Raw genomic sequence first — 18,687 nt, forward strand, 5'->3', positions numbered from 1 at the left:
TTTATTGTTCATTTTCTGGATTTCATCTTTTCTTTTCTCCTTGTTCTCGTAAAACTAAAACCTCTTTATAGATCAGTTGATGATTTACCAGACACCCAAAAGCTTAAGCAGTTGCAGAGGGAACTGTCTCAAGTACTGACCCAGCGCCAGATCTTCATCCAGCCTGATAATTAAGTGCCCAGGTATCTGCCTGTGAGGCTTAAAATGTGATTAACCACAATTTAACTAGGCTGAGGTGATCAGCCAATCTCCTTGCATGAGTTTTTAACTGTAACTCTTAACCCTTAACTCACTTCACCCAATGCAGCTGCTGCTTCTACTGCAGAGTGAACACAACACTTGCATACACAGTCTGTAAAAGTGCTTCAATAACTTTAGATCTTGACGTACATTAGTCATGTTGAACATTTGAGTGTAACTTCTTATGTATCCATCAAACCATTTTGTGTGGGCAGGTTCTGAGCTCTGAAGGACCATCCATTTGATGCATGTTCATATTCTGAAACTAATGAATTCCATGAGGAATTGTTTCATTGTCATTCATTGTCATGGACTAGTTTACTAATTAATATTTTTTTTTAATTTAAATTGTTTGAAATGTGGATATTATCAGTCTTATATCCCTAGTTCAATTGTTTTTCCTCAATTACTGTTTCTGTTGAACACATTATCCTGAGTGCAATCAAGATTTGTATTTCTATAGCACCTGAATATAGCTAAGTGTCCTTAAATCTTTCAGTTTATTGTCAAATCTAAGCAGAATTAAAGAGAAATACTATCAGTTAATTGTATAGAACAAATGACTGCTTGCATGCAAAGATGAGGTAGCTGTGTGTGATAAAGTCAAGTAATCCCACACTCAATGGATCAGATCAAAATTCTGCCACATCCATGGTAATGGTGGGCAATCAACAGCTCACTGAAGGAGATTTCACAAATATCCTCATTTTCAAGGGAAAATGGGGTCGTTCAAGGCCATCTTCAGTCAGAAGTGCTGAATGGAGGATCCAACTTTGATTGTTCTGAGGTTCTCAGCATCACCAATCACCAATTGAATCAACTAATTTGATTCAATCCACATTATATCAAGAAATGTTGGAAGACACTGGATACTGCTAAGACTATGGGCAGTAATGATATTTCATCAGAAGTACTTGGCCCCTAACTGTTTACCCAACAAAAAAAAAGCAGGATATATCGAATCCAGTCAGTTACCATCCCATCAGCCTCCTCTTAATCATCAGCAAAATGATGAAAAGAGTCATCGAGTATAGCTTACACAATAATAGATTGATCACTAGAGCTCAGTTTGGGTTCAAGGACTACTGAGCTCTTTACTTTATTGCAGTTTTGGTCCAAACATAGAAGAAAGAGTGGAACTCGAGAGGAGATCAGAGTGACTGCCGTGACATCAATGTGGCATCAAGGATCCCTGACAAAATGTAGCACAGTGGGAATCAGTGCAAAATTCTGCACTGGCTTGTGTCGTATCTTCCACAAAGGAAGATGGCTGTCGTTGTTTAAAGTGAATCATGTCAGTTCAGACAATTTATGGAGTTCTTTAAGTTAGTGTAGTAGGCCCAACAATCTTCAGCTGCTTCATCAATGACCTTCCTGAAGACAATTGTAAGGTCAAAAATGGGGAATGTTTGCTGATGATTTCACAATCAACACTATTTGCAGCAACTCATATTTGGGTGCAGTCCACGTCCACATGAAACCAGATCTGGACATCCTTCAGGCTTGGGGTGATAAGTGGCAAATAAATCACTTCCTCACTCTACAAAACTCCCATCCGCAAAGTAAAAGGTGTGATGGAATGCTCTCCATTTGCTGGATGAGTGCCCGTCTGCAACATCTAGATGCTTGATACTGTCAAATTCAAAGAGGCTATTATCTGCCCTTTCTCCCCCATTCACCAAATTAAATATTTGCTCCCTCCACCACTGGTGCACAGAGGCAGCAGTGTGGCTGCAGTGATGGACAGCCGCAACTCACCAACACTCCATTAACAGGGCCTTCCAATCTGTGGAAACAATCTAAGGTTGGTAACGTTGTCTTGTTCAAGTAGCTTTCTAACTGTCCATGGTATATGCTAACAAAGGGTGTTTGACCAAAGGTGGCAGTATCCAAGCTGTAGTCAAGGCTTTTAAGAGAAAAGTGTAAGGGGGGAAACATAATGTACTTTCTCTCATTGTGCCAGTTCTTCTGTGGGGATGCAGCTATATTTAAATGTTTGAATTAAATTGTGGATTTAAAAGGTTTGTCATGCTTCTCAGTGTTGGTAGGTTTTAGTGCAACACCCCTCCCTGCTTGTGCAGTTTCATGTAAGATGTGTCCATTTGAGGCCACAGGTAACATAATTTTAGTAAACGAGCTTTTGTAGGATGTCGACTTTGGACCTGTATTTAATACACTGAAATGGGGTTAAGGTCCTCTAGCAGCTAAGTCAAATGCATTTATGTAGTTTTTGTTAAAATTGATTTTAATTTTTGGTTCACGATTGAATCATTGAGTGTGCATTAATTTTGACACTGCTGAATGAATGCTTACAACTTGAGGTCATGACATAATGTAACAACCCATTCTGTGCTTCACAGAAGAATGACCTTGATATCTGCTGGCTGTTGCATGGCAAAAGTAAAAGGCTGCTGAAGGCAATGTTGCCAAATGGATGAGTCAGATCGTAAGAGATTAAGTCTTTACACATGAGCTTGTCAGTTTGGGAATCCCCAGCATGGTTTGTTGTGCATGTGGTGGAACTCAGTGGGCTCTGTAATTTGTGCACGTAGTTTGGCTTTGGAAGGAACCTAAAGGTGCAGCATAAATCAGTATGTGATGACTTTTCAATGACAGCTTTCAAGATTTTGAATGAATTTTCTTTTGTATTCGAAAGCAACTGATATTTGTGTAGTTGAGTCTCCTTTGAACTTAAACTAATCATATTCTGATGGGAGCCATATCAACAAAAATGTTTTTTGTTGGCTTTCAACTTTTGATTATTGCACACAAACACATGCAACTCAAGCTTTTCCATGCAATTTACACATCTGAAATTTACACATCTGAAATATATACATCATAATCTCTAAACACTTGTTCTGTTCACAGGCTTTCTGTCAACATTTGCACCAGCCTTGCACTTCTTTGGTTTTGCTGTTTAATGCAGTGTAAAGTTTGATCTAAATGTGTGTTTAAAGTATTAAAAAGCTGTAGTAGTTATGTTAGTATGAGGCCATTCTTGTCAGTTGCAGACATGTACAGCTGGTGTGTTCACTGCTCAGGCTCCAGGAACTTTTGCAAATTCTAACCGTTCTAGAGTCTGCACAGTATTCAGCTTTAAGTGGCAAAAGAATACAATTAGAAAGCAGGCTATAGAGGAAATTTCCAAGCGTAAGTCCAGCTTACTGTGCAATCAGACTTCAGCAACATTTTAAAAGGTGATAAATGGGAAAGTACAACAGGAAATGTTATTTCTTGTTTGGAAAGAACCGTAGTTCTCCAAAATATTAAACCTGTATTACATGGACCCAATACAATCTTTTATCTTCTATTCTATTTTGCATCTTCTGTCTAAGAAGATAGAAAGTAGAAGCAGGAGTAAATTATTAAGCATCTCAAGCCTGCTATACCATTTAAAAGATCATCACTGATCTGTTTGTGACTCAAATTCCACATTCCCATCTACTCCTAAAACCTTTGATTCTCCTGCTTAACAAGAACCTAGCTATCCACTTCTGTCTTAAAAATATTCATTTCTGAGACTGTGCAATCTTGTAACTCTAATTTTGAGAGAAGAAAATTTCTCCCATCTGTCTCCTGAAAGTGTGACCTAATTTTAAATTAGGTCACAGATTCTGGACTGACCAAGAAAGAACAACCTTTCTACGTTCAACTAATGAAGACCATTACACAGAATCCTTTACACATCATTGAAATCACCCCTTGTTCTTTGAAATTCTAGTGGAAATAGGCCCAACCTGTCCATCCTATCTTTCTAAAACAACTCAATCCAGGTATAAATCTAATGAGCTTCCTCTGGATTGCTTCCTTAAGGGCAGATTTGCATCACCCCTTAACAGGGTCCCAACTATGCTTTCCTAAAGTGCGTTGGGTTTACTAGAAACCTTCAGTGAAAGTGTAAGATCACTGATAAACAGGAGCTATTGTCTTGTTTCTTTTGGGTGGGATTCCTTTGGTTCCTTGCTGCAATTTCTCATAACCATAATAAAATATGAAAGATTACAATTATTTTCTGTGTAACAATGCTGTAGTGCTTCAGTAGCAAGTATTGAAAATGGGCAGAAATGAATGTAATATTTTTAAGTTCCTCTTTTCCAATCTTGAAGGATCAAACTGAAGGCTAGTGGGAGGCCAATCATACATGACCAGATTCTTGCTTTCTCCATTTGAAATGACACCCTGAATTAGATGAGGTTCTTGAAGCAATTTACTTTCGTCGAGGTCAGTGGGTGCAAAGTAAATAGATCTGGTGCACAAGAGTCTTGTGACAGTAGTAGTTCTGTAGCTGGAATCTGCTGTTTGGTGTAATGTTTCACATAACAATGCAACTCCCAGCATGATGGAATTAATTAACTTTTCAATCAATTTTCTACAAAACTTCACATTGCTTATCAACAGACCACAAGTTACCTACAGCTTTTCTTCCTGTCAATATGGTGGACGTGGTGGCCAGGGGTAACAGTGTATTGCGTGTTGTGTGAGCTAACAGATGATGATCAAAGGAATCTTATAGTATCTACGCCAGAGTTCATGACATTAACTTTAAATTTATCAAATTGTCACTCTTGACTTGCCTTCTACAATAACTTCCATCAGATTTCATATTTAGGCAATTTACCCAGTTTTTGCAGAATCTGTCTGAACACTGGATTTGCTGATCTGAAACTAGACAGGAATTATACATCCTGTTTTCCAATTCCCTCTCCATTAGCATTTCCCAGATTTAAACTTTCTTGCCAAACTTTCAAGCTTAATCTAGCACAGAACCTTAAATGGACAAATGAATGTTTTGCATTTTCTGTAGTGACTTTTTTAAAGAAAAAAATTCATATGATAGTTTAAGCATACGTTGTATTCTGTTATAATGGGCACAATATAATAGGTCAATCCAACATTGAAAAGACAGGAAGTTTCTCTGAAAGAAGTAGGAATGTATGCCTGAAGAATGTTTCAGTAGCCGTAGCAGCAAGTTGGAATTAAGGGAAAATGACGAACCTAAGCTGATGGCTACAGTAACTGGTGGTTGAGCCAAACATCTGCAGTGGTACCATCGTTAGTCGTATATTTAAAACCACTCTGTTATGATGCAGATTTGATTTTCATAACTGTTTATTGTGTAGTCCTTCACCAATCTAACTGTTCCTTTGGTTCACAGGTCTGTGGCATCACTTGCGGACAGATCAAGCCAGGAAGCTCTTCTAACTAATCTGGCTGAAGCTTTGAAGAAAAGACAGCAACCTTATTGATTCTTCGAGTTAACTGACGCAAGCAAAGCACTGTCAGTTTCAGTTACATTTGTTTTCTTATATTTCTTCAGTTTATTTTAATTTGTCCCATTAAAATTTGCCTAAACTACTCTACATGTTTAAAAGCCATTCTAACCTTGTCAAAATTGTATAAAATGCTGTTCTAGCTTGTAAACCTAGTTCATTCTACACAAAGGCTTATTTCACGAGGAAAATTTACTAAAAGGCATCTTTATACTTTCATTTTTATTGGTCCCAAATGGTTAAACACAATCCCAACCTGGAAACTTTTATTTGTTCAGACACTGGTTACATTTATGTAAAGCAAGGAGCTGAAATTGACCTGTAGACAACAATATGACAAAATGACTCACTAGAACAAAATGTAATGCCAGGTGATACCTTTTCATGGAACAAGGGTTGTATGTTCAGTATTGTACTATAGAAAAGATGTGATTATAAACTGTCCTGAAATTCAAGTTCTAACATATTTGCCTTTAAGGTTCTCCCGTGTCAATATTTTGAGGAATGCAAGGGTTTTTTTTTGTAAAGCTTAAAATTGAAATGTACATCTTGTACTTGAGCCTCCAAGCTAAAAAAAATAAATAGAACTAGTAACTCGTACCAAGCAGCAGTTGTGTGAATTCTGTATCTTTTCACAAATGTTTAAATTCTTTAAAAAGAAGCATGTGAAATTGAGCCTGCAATGCTATTCCAGTTGATCCTGGCTGATTTTATCTAAACTCCATTGCTTCCTTTAGGTTATATATCTGTCAAAGATTACATCAGTATTGAAAATTCCACTTGTCCCAACACCCACAGAACTTTAGAAAAAATGCAACTTGCGTTTTCTACAGTCCTTTAGGAGAAAAGGAGTTTTAAAGCTGTGAAGAGTCAATACGTCACTTAAAATCCCATATGCATTCTTCTGTGGTGAAGGGGATATTACAATTGGTCTGAGTATCTTTGGATAGAGGAGTAAACCATCCCTGCATCACCAGCTAAGGACTGCAGTGACGTGTGTGTGTGTGAGAGAGAGACAGGTTTGGCTGAGAACCCTTCCGTTTGTGGTCATCTGGCTTCAGTGAAAATTACTGTCTGCCATGTCCATTTGGATGAAGTGCTAATGTAGTTACTATCATTGAAAGAGTAAGCTCCTTCGGTAGGAGAAAATTGAAAAGACAAATAGTATGTCTTAAGCAGTTAAGGACTCAAAGCACAGAACTGTCACTGTTTAACCAAGGGATTATTTTAATTAGAATGCCTCAATTCCTGAAATATTTTACATTGGTTTGCCTAAATGTTCAGTCAACTCCCTGAAACCCCTTTTATGTTCCCTTTAATTCCGTATCTTTTAAAAACCATTGGTCCATTTATCCCCCTTTCCCAGATTTCTCTCTTCCTGAAGATCTTTGACTCTCTACAGGGATCATTTACACTCCAGTACTTGTGCAGCTATCTGTGTTGACAGATAATTTCTAATTGTCTGTAGCCAAAACAATATTTGAATGTTAGGTGTTTGTTACATGAGCATCAGCTGTTGTCTGTACATTTGAGTCCTAATGAGGTGTATTAATTTGGTGTAATAAATTATCTAAAAAGTTTAAAGGGGCAGCTCTAGACCGTTTACTGTTACCCTGGTAATGGCACGGTTGCTGTGTGAAGAGTTATTAACAAAAATAAAGCAACAGACTTCTCAACATTTTCAAGATCTTAGGACACCACTTATCTTCATGATTTGAAACACTTCATGGATTCTCATTTCCTGCTTCAAAATAGAATCCCTGCCATTTTGTTCAAGGCAGTCCAAGGGCTATTTTTCAATGCTGACTTTCGATCTAGAAAAAACTCAACCAGTAAACTATTTGCATATTTGTTATCCTGCATCTGATAATAATCCGCAAGTGATTTGTTTGCAATTCTATAGATTGTATGCAACAATGAGTTCAAAGTATGACTTCACTTGTTGCTGATTACTTATAGAGGAAGGCTATTCAGCCCACTGAATCCATGCCCTACTTTTCTGACATCAAATGCAAAGAAGAAATTTAATGCAAAACATTAATGATACAATTTAAGCAAATATCTGAGATAATTGAATGCTATTTTCACACCATGATTGGTGACTTTTATCATTTAAGTTCATGTGCTTCAATTTTCAATTTGCTTTCTGTCTACAAAAATAGAAATTACTGAGACTTTTACAGTGTCATTGAGAACAGCCTCAATTTTTCTACTGTACTCTCACTCTAATCTACTTCTCTCTCTGACAGTACAGTATCCTGTATTCTAAAGTGCAACTGACCTTAACCCTACTGATAAGTGGTACCCCATTGTCAAACAGACCTCTGTGCTCTCCTGATGGTTCAACATGCACTCTGATGCCTCCCATCATTGCCTGAACTATTGCCTGAACTATGACCCTTCACCCTCTTCCCAAAACCAAATCACTAATTGTCCTTTATTCCCTCTGGAGATCTTCAAGCATATAGTCCGACAACCCTGTTTCATTAACTTTTGTATTGCTCACTATTCCAATAACTCAGTAAGTTATTTAAGTTTGAAATTTAGGTTAATATTTAAAGCAGTGTCCAAACGCATTGCTCAACCCGAGTGTTTCCATCAGTTGGCCTTTAAATCTTTTTTTTATGAGATTTCCAGCGTGAACTGTTTCTTACTCCTTCTCAAAGTTCAAACAGAACTGTCAAGGTAGATCCGTTGTATGCTCATGCCTCTCAGAATTGATCTTTCCACCCAATCTTCTGGTTTCCCTCCTTTGTCCAGCTTTTTCTCATTTACATCTGCAATTTCTGATGCTTGATTAATTTGACAGTTTGCTGTTTTCTATCCCTAACCTTTTTTTTTACACCATTGATGGTGCCTCCTTTGTCCACCAGACCAATGAGATTTTTCTGTTTCTTCATTGAATTTCTTCGTTCACCACCTTTCTCCATCTGGCTGCGTTACTACTTACATTAAACAACTTTTCCTTGATTCCGGTCATTTCCTCTAAGTAGAATGTGGTGTCATTGCTTTGAGTATCTGTCTGGGATCTAACAGTGACTGTTTTTGTGGGAAACATAGAATATTTGCTCCAGTTTTATTTGGACCTGAACTCTCTCCTTTCTGGGTCACTGATGAATACAGCCTTTCCACCAACATTCTCTTTTCAGTACAATCTGAGGACCTTCTGTCAGACTGATCAAAAACCACAAAATTATTACAGTGCAGGATAAGGCCATCCAACCTGTTTTTCTGAGCATTTTAACTCTGTGCCATCTCCTGCCATTTCCCTGTAACCCCACAGATTGTTTCTGTTCAAATAATCATCCAATGCTCTCTGAAGCTACACTTCCATGTAGTTCATTCCCGATGCTAACTACTTGCTGTGTGAGAAAGTTATTTTCTCTTGCATTTTTTTTTTGTAAAACATTTTAAAACTACACTGTTGCTTTAGGTCTATTTACAAATGGAAACAGTTTCTCCCTTTCTATTCTGTCCAAGCCCCTCATGATTTTGAAAATGTCCTCACCAGGAAAACAGCCCCAACGTCTTGACACCTTATTCATAGCTGAAGTGCCTCACCTCTGAGCCATTCTCATAAACCTCTTTTGCAACCTCTCCAATGAATTTATAATGTTTCTATGGTATGGCATGCAGTACTGTACACAACACTCTAGCTGAGGTCTAATCAATGTCTTATAAGTTCTTCATAACTTGTACACTGTGAAATATTAATGAAACCTAGAATACTGTATCAAAAACAGAAGTTGCTGGAAAAGCTCAGCAGGTCTGGCAGCATCTGTGAAGAGAAATCTGACTTAACGTTTTGGGTCCAGTGACCTTTCCTCAGAATGTTAACTCTGATTTCTCTTCACAGATGTGCCAGACCTCCTGTGTTTTTCCAGCAAGTTCAGTTTTGATGCAGTATTCTGGGTTTCATTAATACATCAGTGTACACGACAAGGGAAGTTGCTTTTCCTGCAATTTCTGTTTTTGTTTCTGATTTACAGTACCCGCAGTTCTTTTGGTTTTTATGCAGAATACTGCATGTTTTATTAACATCTCTTATCTATTTAATTATATACATCAAAGTCTCTTTGTTCTTGCACACCCTTTAGAATAGTACTCTGTTGTATATTGTATTTCTAACTTATTTGTGCCAAAATGTACCACTTCTCACCTCTCCACATCAAACTTCATCTGCCACCTATTCGCCCACTCCACCATTTGTCAATGTCCTTTTAAAGTTCTACACAATCTTCACAGTTTACAGGTCTCCCAAGTTGAGTGTTGTCCACTGATTTTGAAATTTTCCCCTGCACACAAAGGTCTAGATCATATATATAAGGAAAAGCAAAGGTCCTAATACTGTCCCCTGGGGACCTCCGCTACGAACCTGCCAACCTGAAAAATACCCATTAGCCACAATTCTGTTTTTTATCCCTCAGCCAATTTTGTACTAATATTCTAAATTAGTTGTCAGTGTAATTGTATACACACTGGATTATCCAGAAAATGTTGTCCAGCTGCAGAATCACAGCTATTATTGGACACTATGTTGCAAGTTTTGCAAGCACAGGCTAGTTGAGTAATGTATTTGTTGCAACCAGTCAAAGGGATATGCTGTTCAATACAATCTTTCCATCTTTGGAATGTACAGCATAACATCAACACTGAAACATTACATATTTGTGAGATGGACAGAATGTCTTTTGGCTTGAATGGTAGCATCCTGCTGTTGGGAGGCATCACTCATGGCTACTGCACAGAAGCAGTATGCAACAACTAATTTCACCTGTTGTTCAAACTCTTTCAGGGTAATTTGAGATGGACTGGGCACTTTTCAGGATCAAGAGTGACAGTATTAAGGCCTTTCCTGAGTTTGCATGATATTGACTGAGAAATGATCTAATCAGTGTATTCATTACTTAAAAGGATGACTTTGCACCCTGTTTCAGCATCAAATGTGAACAAATGGTTGGAGGCCTATTTCCAAGGATGCTGGTGGTGCAAGTGACTATAGGAAATCTAGCATATGTACTGACGAGGAAAGGCAGGTTTGTGGTGGTTAGCAGTAAAGAACCCTATTGCCAACTTCACAACTAGGACATCAAGGAAAGGAAACTCATTTAATTATTCCATTTCAAATATGAATTTGAGCAGAGGATGGAGCCCATTAAGACATGTAAGGGCATTGTTATGTATAGCTATAGATCAAATATAGCAAATGTATCTTCTACATCACAGTCCAAAAGCCAACCAATCAGTACTCCTGTTTCTTGCAGTATAACTGTTGGTTTTCCCCTTGAATTGGTATTCTTGTAAATTGTCCTGATGACTACAAGATGAAAAGCTTTGTCAAAATGTGTTTTTTTTAGCAATATCACAAACTTTATTTCTGACAGTTACATCGCAAATGTTAGCAATGTATTTGGTGTGGTTCTTCCATCTCGATAAGATACTTACATTTTAACTTTTCGTTAATGTTGGATCTCAAAACTATAAACCAACTTGATTTGTGTTTCTATCATTCGCACTGTCTGATTTAAGATTTTCAACGTCATGCGATAGACCCTGTCGATGTGTTACAGCCTTTTGCATCTTGTCTATTGAGATCAATCCGTAATGTTTAAATAGTCCTCCAGCAGGGATCTGTGCTCCTACTCTGTGTAATAGGGAACAATTCAATAACACTGGACAGTTCCAGATAGTAAAAGGTTGATGAAAATCATCCATTTGTTTTTAATTTACATTTAGCATCATATCCCTATTTTCTTTTGTACTAGGTACCTTTGTCCAAAAGATGAATATCTTCTGAATGAGGATAATCAATATTTTGAGAGTTGTTCAGTTTATCTCTGATCGTGTTCAATACAATTGGGTCTGGGTTGCCATTGATCAGTGAAGCACCCTCCTTTGTATGAAAGGTAGAATGTAATATGCTTATACCCTTTAGTTCTATTTATGCTGACAGAAGACAGACAAGTGATGCACAGTGACTACAAAGCAGCAGGCTAAAGGATGACGGCAACTGCATATTTTTGTGAAAGTATTAGTCACTCAAGGCTCATCAGCGAACAAAGTCTTATTAAGTAGCTGCAGTGGGTGTTAAGACTTTGCTGTTCTCCTGTTCCGTATGTAAGATATTGGGAGCAAATGATGAAAGATTTCTGAAAGGCTGCTTGTAATGGAGATGCATGAACACTGTGCTCAAACTATGCTTTGCATTCCTCTTAACAAATGAGCCTTTTACCTGCACCCTCACTGACTCAACCATGCAGACACACACCATATCAGTAGCACCCATTCAGATAGTGTGCACTCCAGTCTTGTTAAGTGGCTCTGAGCATTTGCTACAAGATTGAATTCAATTATCAGAAAATGTCTCTTCGTGTCTCAGTATTAATGTTTTATAACCAACTGAAATCCATGCTGTTGGAGCAAGATTCATATCTCTTTAACATTAGTACAAAACTGATAGCTACAGTATGGTTTCTAGCCAGGTACGAAGTTGTTTACACTGTGCTGCTCTAACTTGTAATTCTGGCCAGAAAAAAAAGCTTTACATAGTTGTATCTATATTCTTGCAAGTCAGCCTTGTTTTCTATATGATTCAAAGTGCACTTTTCACTGCTGAACATCCGCTTACATGATTGTAACAGAAAAGAATGACTGCTGTAATATCCAGGCTGCAATCTGCATGCTCTTTATGATAAAGGTTTTTAATTTGGAACGGCACAGTTTTAAATAGATGGGTGGCACGGTGGCTAGAATGCCAGTGCCTGGGACCCAGGATTGATTCCACTCTCAGGCAGTTGTCTGTGTGGAGTTTGCACATTCTGCTCGTGTCTGTGTGAGTTTCCTTGGGGTGCTCCAGTTTCCTCCCACAGTCCAAAGATGTGCAGGTTAGGTGGATTGCTCATGCTAAATTGCCCATAGTGTCCAGGGATGTGCAGGTTAGGTGGGTTAGCCATGGGAAATGTGATATTTACAGGGGTGAATGGGATGCTCTTCGGAGGGTCACTGGTAACTCAATGGGCCGAAAGGCCTGCTTCCACAATGTAGGAATTCTATGAGACCACCGGTTTACAGAAAATAATGTGAATTCCTGACGCATCTTAGCCCACTCTTTGGTTCAATCATTCTGCTTGCAACCCTGCAGGCCTAATGGTATTATTGCTCGACTATTAATCCAGAAACTCAGCCAATTTTCTGGGGACTCAGATTCAATTCCCACCATGTCAGTTGGTGGAATTTGAATTCAGTAAAGAATCTTGAATTATGAATCTAATGATGACCATGAAACCATGTTGATTGTTGGGGAAAAACCCATCTGGTTCACTAATGTCTATTAGCAAAGGAAATCTATCATTCTTACCTGGTCTGGCCTATATGTGATTCTAGATCCACAGCAATGTGGTTGGCTCTAAGCTCCTACCCGCTGGACAATTCGGGATTGGCAATAAGTGCTGGCCTAGCCAGAAATGCCCACATCCTGTGAGTGAATTAAAAGAAATGTTATTTATGCAGCATCAGATCATATATTCTCTCCATCATAATATCACCCATCACCACTCTTGCATTGGCCTATCTGCTGCAAAAACTCTCATCTTTGCTTTTGTACGTCTTGACAATGCTCGAACATAAGTAAAATACAGCATGTACTAAAATTTGAAATAAGTATTAAAATGCTGACCAAAATCTCAGGTCAAGCAGTATCTTCACTAAAAAAGTTCAACATTATTCCAAAATAAAACTTTCAAAAAAGTTGAACTTATCAAATATCTCTTGCCCATTTGAAGCACTGTTCACCCTTCACCTGTGGGCTCATTGACCAACATTAGCTCACAATTCACCAACAGCTCCATTTTAGAACTTTCCGTAACATGACCAAATTGAATTTTGAAGATTGAGAGATGATCTCATTGAAACATCTGGATTCTTAAGGAGCTTGACAGGATAAACGCTGAGAGGATAGTTCCCCTCCTGGGAGAGTCTAGGACCAGGGGGTACAATCCCAGAATAAAGGGGCACCAAATTAAGACTGAGATGAGGAGGAATTCCCTGTCTCTGAAGGTCATGAGACTTTGGAACTCCTTGCCCTCTGACAGCTGTGGCGACAGAGTCCTTGTGTGTTTTTAAGACTGAGACAGATAGATTTTTGATCAGTCAGGGAGTTAAAGTGGACATGAGGAATGTCAGACCAACTATGAATGGAGGAGTACACTCAAGAGGCTGAAAAGTGTACATCTGTTTCTATTCCATGTGGTCTATGGTCTTTGCTAGGTCCATTGCTTTTCATCATTTATATAAATGATTTGGATGTGAAAGTTGGAAATGACACCAAAATTGGAGGTGTTTTGGAAAGCGAAGGTTACCTCAGACTACAATGGGATCTTGAGCAGATGGGCAAATTGGCCAAGGAGTGCCAGATGGAGTTTAACTTAGATAAATATGAGGTGCTGCATTTTGGAAAAGCAAATCAGGGCAGGACTTATACACTTAATGGTAAGATCCTGGGGAATGTTGCTGAACAAAGAGACCTTGGGGTGGAGGTTCATAACTCCTTGAAAGTGGAGTCATGAATAGACAGTATAGTGAAGGCAGCATTTGGTATGTTTGCCTTTGTTGGTCAGTGCATTGAGTATAGGAGTTGGGAGGTCATGTTGCCATTGTACAGGACATTGGTTAGGCCACATTTGAAATACTGCATGCAATTCTGGTCTGCCTGCTATAGGAAGGATGTTGTGAAACTTGAGAGTTCAGAACAGATTTGCAAGCATGTTACCAGGGTTGAAGGGTTTGAGCTATAGGCAGAGGCTGAATAGGCTGGGGCTATTTTCCCTGAAGCATTGGAGGCTGAGGTATATAAAATTATGAGGGGCATGGTTAGGGTGAATAGACAAGGTCTTTTCCCTCATGTGGGGGAGTCCAAAACCAGAGGGCATAGGTTTAAGGTGAGAGGGGATATTTAATTATTTCATGCAGAGAGTGATGCATGCATGGAATGAGCTGCCAGAGGAAGTAATGAAGGCTGGTACAATTAAAACATTTAAAATTACAACATTTACAGCATCAGGATGGGTATATAAATAGGAAAGGTTTAGGGAGATATGGGCCAAATGCTGACAAATGGGAATTAGGATAACTGGTTGTTCTGGGTGAGTTGGACCGAAGGGTCTGTTTCCATGCTGTACAGCTCCAAGACCCTTATGATCCATGGCTTCACCACTCTCTTCTATCCCATATTCCTCTCAGAATTCTATGTTCTCCAAACTCTGTGCATCCCCTACTTCCCTCACCCCAGCATTTGTGGTTGTGCCTTCAGCCAGTTAGCTCTAAGCTTTGGAATTCTCTTCCTAATCCTCTCTGTCACTGTTCCAAAGTCTTTAAAAACGCTTCTAAAAACCTATCTCCCTGACCACGTTCCTAATCTCCTGCTTAATGTCTGTCTCATGTAAATGTGTGTCTGATTGTACTCCTGTGCCTTGGGACATTTTCCTACAATAAGGATACAATATAAAAGCAAGTTGTTGGCAAATGCAAAAATTGACGTAACTTACATAAATATATGCTTCCCTCAAGCTAAACAAGCTGATTCAGGCCATTTTTTTAAACTATCGAAGCAACTCAATTTTTTGCCAGTTAGAAAACACTTTTTGTCTCTGGAGAGGGGAAAGAGAGACATCTCTGGTGTGTGAGTGTGTATATATACATATATATAGTCCCTCAGAATGAGAATGACACTTACAGCACATTGTGAGAATCGGGTGGGTGTGGGCAGGCTGTTGAGCTACAGGTACCAGACATTTATGGCTGACCAGGAAACTCTCCCTGTTTTACCACCATCATAGGCATAATGGAAGGATTTACAGATTGATAATCAACCTGTTTAGCCATGTTATGACAGCATTCTGCAGCCATAAGGTTTTTTGAGGTCAGCCTTGAACATAGAGCTTCTGGCCCCCAGAGATGGAGATGCCACACTCTGTGGCTTAAAACTTCCTTTTACCATTCATCTTGCTGCCGTGAGATGGGACAGGTGTACAGCTCAGTGAGCAGTCACTGAAACTCACGAACCTGACTGATCACAATTCCTTTGATGTGTGAATGTGAGGCATCCAAACACAGACAGTCCCCCACCAACTCCATTACGTCAATGGAATAAAATTACACCTGCCTTGATCAAGTTTCATTTTTAAAAAAGCTATTCACAATAGCCTGCGACTTTAGGGATTGTGCACAATGGTCTCCTCATTGAGTAGCTAATCAACACCTTAAATCCCCGTGAACCAGTTTGGGTTTCAGGCTATTAGCTTATTGTTGAAAAAGTGTTGAATTTAACAATAGAGAAATATTCCACCCTCTGTCGGACCAGCACAGGTGTAATCCCCAAATTGCTGAAGTTTTCTTTTTTATTCCTTTTATATCCTTTTCTAGTTTTTGACCTTATGAAGTTGTTTCATTTTCAATCTTATTTTTGCACTAACCCTTCTAATCATCTCAAAAAACCTGACCTATGACGTCCCCTTCACTTCTACACATTTAACCTGCACCTTATCCAACTCATATTTAATTACTTCCCACTGCTGCAGCTGAAATCAGTAAAATTCCAGTCACACAGTTGCATTTTTAACATTACATTAATTTGTCTATTTCAAGATGTTGTGAAACTTGAAAGGGTTCAGAAAAGATTTACAAGGATGTTGCCAGGGTTGGAGGATTTGACCTACAGGGAGAGGCTGAACAGGCTGGGGCTGTTTTCCTTGGAGTGTCAGAGGCTGAGGGGTGACCTTATGGAGGTTTACAAAATTATGAGGGGCATGGATAAGATAAATAGACAAAGTCTTTTCCCTGGGGTCGGGGAGTCCAGAACTAGAGGGCATAGGTTTAGGGTGAGAGGGAAAAGATATAAAAGAGACCTACAGGGCAACTTTTTCACGCAGAGGGTGGTACGTATATTGAATGAGCTGCCAGAGGAAGTGGTGGAGGCTGGTACAATTGCAACATTTAAGAGGCATTTGGATGGGTATATGAACAGGAAGGGTTTGGAGGGATATAGGCCGGGTGCTGGCAGGTGGGACTAGATTGGGTTGGGATATCTGGTCGGTATGGACGGGTTGGATTGAAGGATCCATTTCCATGCTGTACATCTCTATGATTGTATGACTCCAAATGGAACTGTTGTTTATATGTACAAATTGGTTCCTGTGTTTACAGACTTAAAGGGAAACACTGGCACAATGATATTATCAGTGCACGAGTATCCAGAGGTCCAGGGTAATGCTCTGAGGGCACAGATTCAAATCCCAAATTGGTACCTTGATTTAGTTTAAGTTCAATTAATAAAAAAGTTGGAATCTAAAAAGCTAGTCTCAGGAATGGTGGACCCACCTGGATCCTTTAAGGAAGGCCATACAGGTTAGGCTGTGTGTTGTGACCCCCAACAAGGTGGTTTACGCTTAACTACTTTAAGAAATGGCCTCACATGCCAATTCAGGACGGGCAACAAATGCTGACCTTGGCGGTGACACCCATAAAAGCATAAAGGAATAAGAAAGGTTCCACAAACAATAAGTGAACAAATGAGCAGGTTGGTTGTATGAAGGAAGAAAGTCAAACTCCTGTGAACGTGGAGGATGGGGTGAGTGTTCTGTCAGGCAGACGATGGTGGGGAGGTGATGGCCTAGTATTATTGCTAGACTATTAATCCAGGTAATGCTCTGGGAACCCAGGTTTAAATCCTGCCATGGCAGATGGTGGAATTTAAATTGGTGAGTGGTTCCAGTTTAAATGTCAACTTGCTTTTTGTGGTTCATTTTCTTCTCTAACGATGAGTATGAATCAATTTTGGAAAAACGTGTCTGCTTCAGCAATGCCCTTCAAGGAAGGGATTTATCCGAGAATTCTCTGGGAAGTTAGGAAGGAGGTGTTGGAGCCTTTGGCTTTGATCTTTGAGTCGTTATTATCTACAGGTTTAGTATCAGAGGGCTGAAGGATTGAAAATGTTGTGCCCTTGTTCAAGAAGGACAGTAAGGATGACCCAGGTAATGATAGACCAGTGAGCCTTACATCTATTGTAGGAAAGGTTTTGGAAAAGATTAGAGATAAGATTTATAATCATCTAGCAAACAACAATTTGGTTGCAGAAAGTCAACATGGTTTCCTCAAAGGCAGGTCATGTCTCACAAACCTCATTGAGTTTTTTGAGAAGGTGACCAAGCATGTTGATGAGGGTAGGGCAATTGACATGGTATACATGGATTCAATAAGGTTCCATATGGTAGGCTGTTGGAGAAAATACAGAGGCATGGGATTGAGGGTGCTTTTGCAGTTTGGATTAGAAACTGGCTTTCTGTAAGAAGGCAGCAACTGGTGGTTGATGGAAAATATTCAGCCTGGAGTCTGGTTAAGAGTGGTGTGCCACAAGGATCTGTTTTGGGACCACTGCTGTTTGTCATTTTTATAAATGACTTAGATGCAGCCATAGGTGGATGGGTTAGTAAGTTTGCAGATGACACTAAAGCCGGTGGAGTAGTGGACAGCGTGGAAGTATGTTACAGGTTGCAGGGGGACTTGGACAAACTGAGGAATTGAGATGAGAGGTAGCAAATGGAGTTCAATGCAGATAAATGTGAGGTGATTCACTTTGGGAAGAATAACAGGAAGGCAGAATACTGAGTCAATGGAAAGATTCTTGGTAGTTGGATGTGCAAAAGAATCTTGGAGTCCATCTATATAGATCCCTGAAGGTTGCCACCCAGGTTCAGAGTGCTGTTAAGAAGGCATATATGGTGTGTTAAGTTTTATTGGTGGAGGGATTGAGTTCCGGAGCCATAATGTCATGCTGCAACTATACAAAATGCTAGTGTGGCCGCACTTGGAATGTTGTGTACAGTTCTGTCAACCCCATTACAGGAAGGATGTGGAAGCATTAGAAAAGGTGCAGAGGAGATTTACCAGAAGGTTGCCTGATCTGGAGGGAAGGTCTTATGAGGAAAGGCTGAGAGACTTGATCTATTCTCATTGGAAAGAAAAAGGCTAAGAGGGGATTTGACAGACATACAAAGATGATCAGAGGATTAGATAGGGTAGACAGTGAAAGTCTTTGAGGAGAAAGTGAGGTCTGCAGATGCTGGAGATCAGAGATGGAAATGTGTTGCTGGAAAAGCGCAGCAGGTCAGGCAGCATCTAG

The 18,687-nt window shown here is 39.4% G+C and overlaps 1 protein-coding gene and 1 long non-coding RNA gene across 3 annotated transcripts in view; one reads left to right on the forward strand and one right to left on the reverse strand.

Annotated features, from left to right (window-relative positions):
• The window catches only part of capzb (capping actin protein of muscle Z-line subunit beta), a 118,611-nt gene extending 112,498 nt beyond the window's left edge, over positions 1-6,113 (forward strand). The window contains exons 9-10 of one of the 2 annotated variants that reach the window (XM_043675773.2): positions 72-182; positions 5,399-6,113. In XM_043675773.2, the coding sequence (XP_043531708.1) occupies positions 72-174 (103 nt within the window). In that variant the 3' untranslated portion in view covers positions 175-182; positions 5,399-6,113. The remainder of the gene's footprint in view (positions 1-71; positions 183-5,398) is intronic. The other variant, XM_043675774.2, reaches the window with a different exon arrangement.
• The window catches only part of LOC148139782 (uncharacterized), a 519,617-nt gene that overhangs the window by 439,232 nt on the left and 61,698 nt on the right, over positions 1-18,687 (reverse strand). The window lies entirely within an intron of this gene.

The sequence above is a fragment of the Chiloscyllium plagiosum genome, unplaced genomic scaffold (assembly GCF_037043375.1).
Source record: "Chiloscyllium plagiosum isolate Xiang-an unplaced genomic scaffold, Cpla_swu_hap1 HiC_scaffold_37, whole genome shotgun sequence".
Lineage (NCBI taxonomy): Eukaryota > Metazoa > Chordata > Chondrichthyes > Orectolobiformes > Hemiscylliidae > Chiloscyllium > Chiloscyllium plagiosum.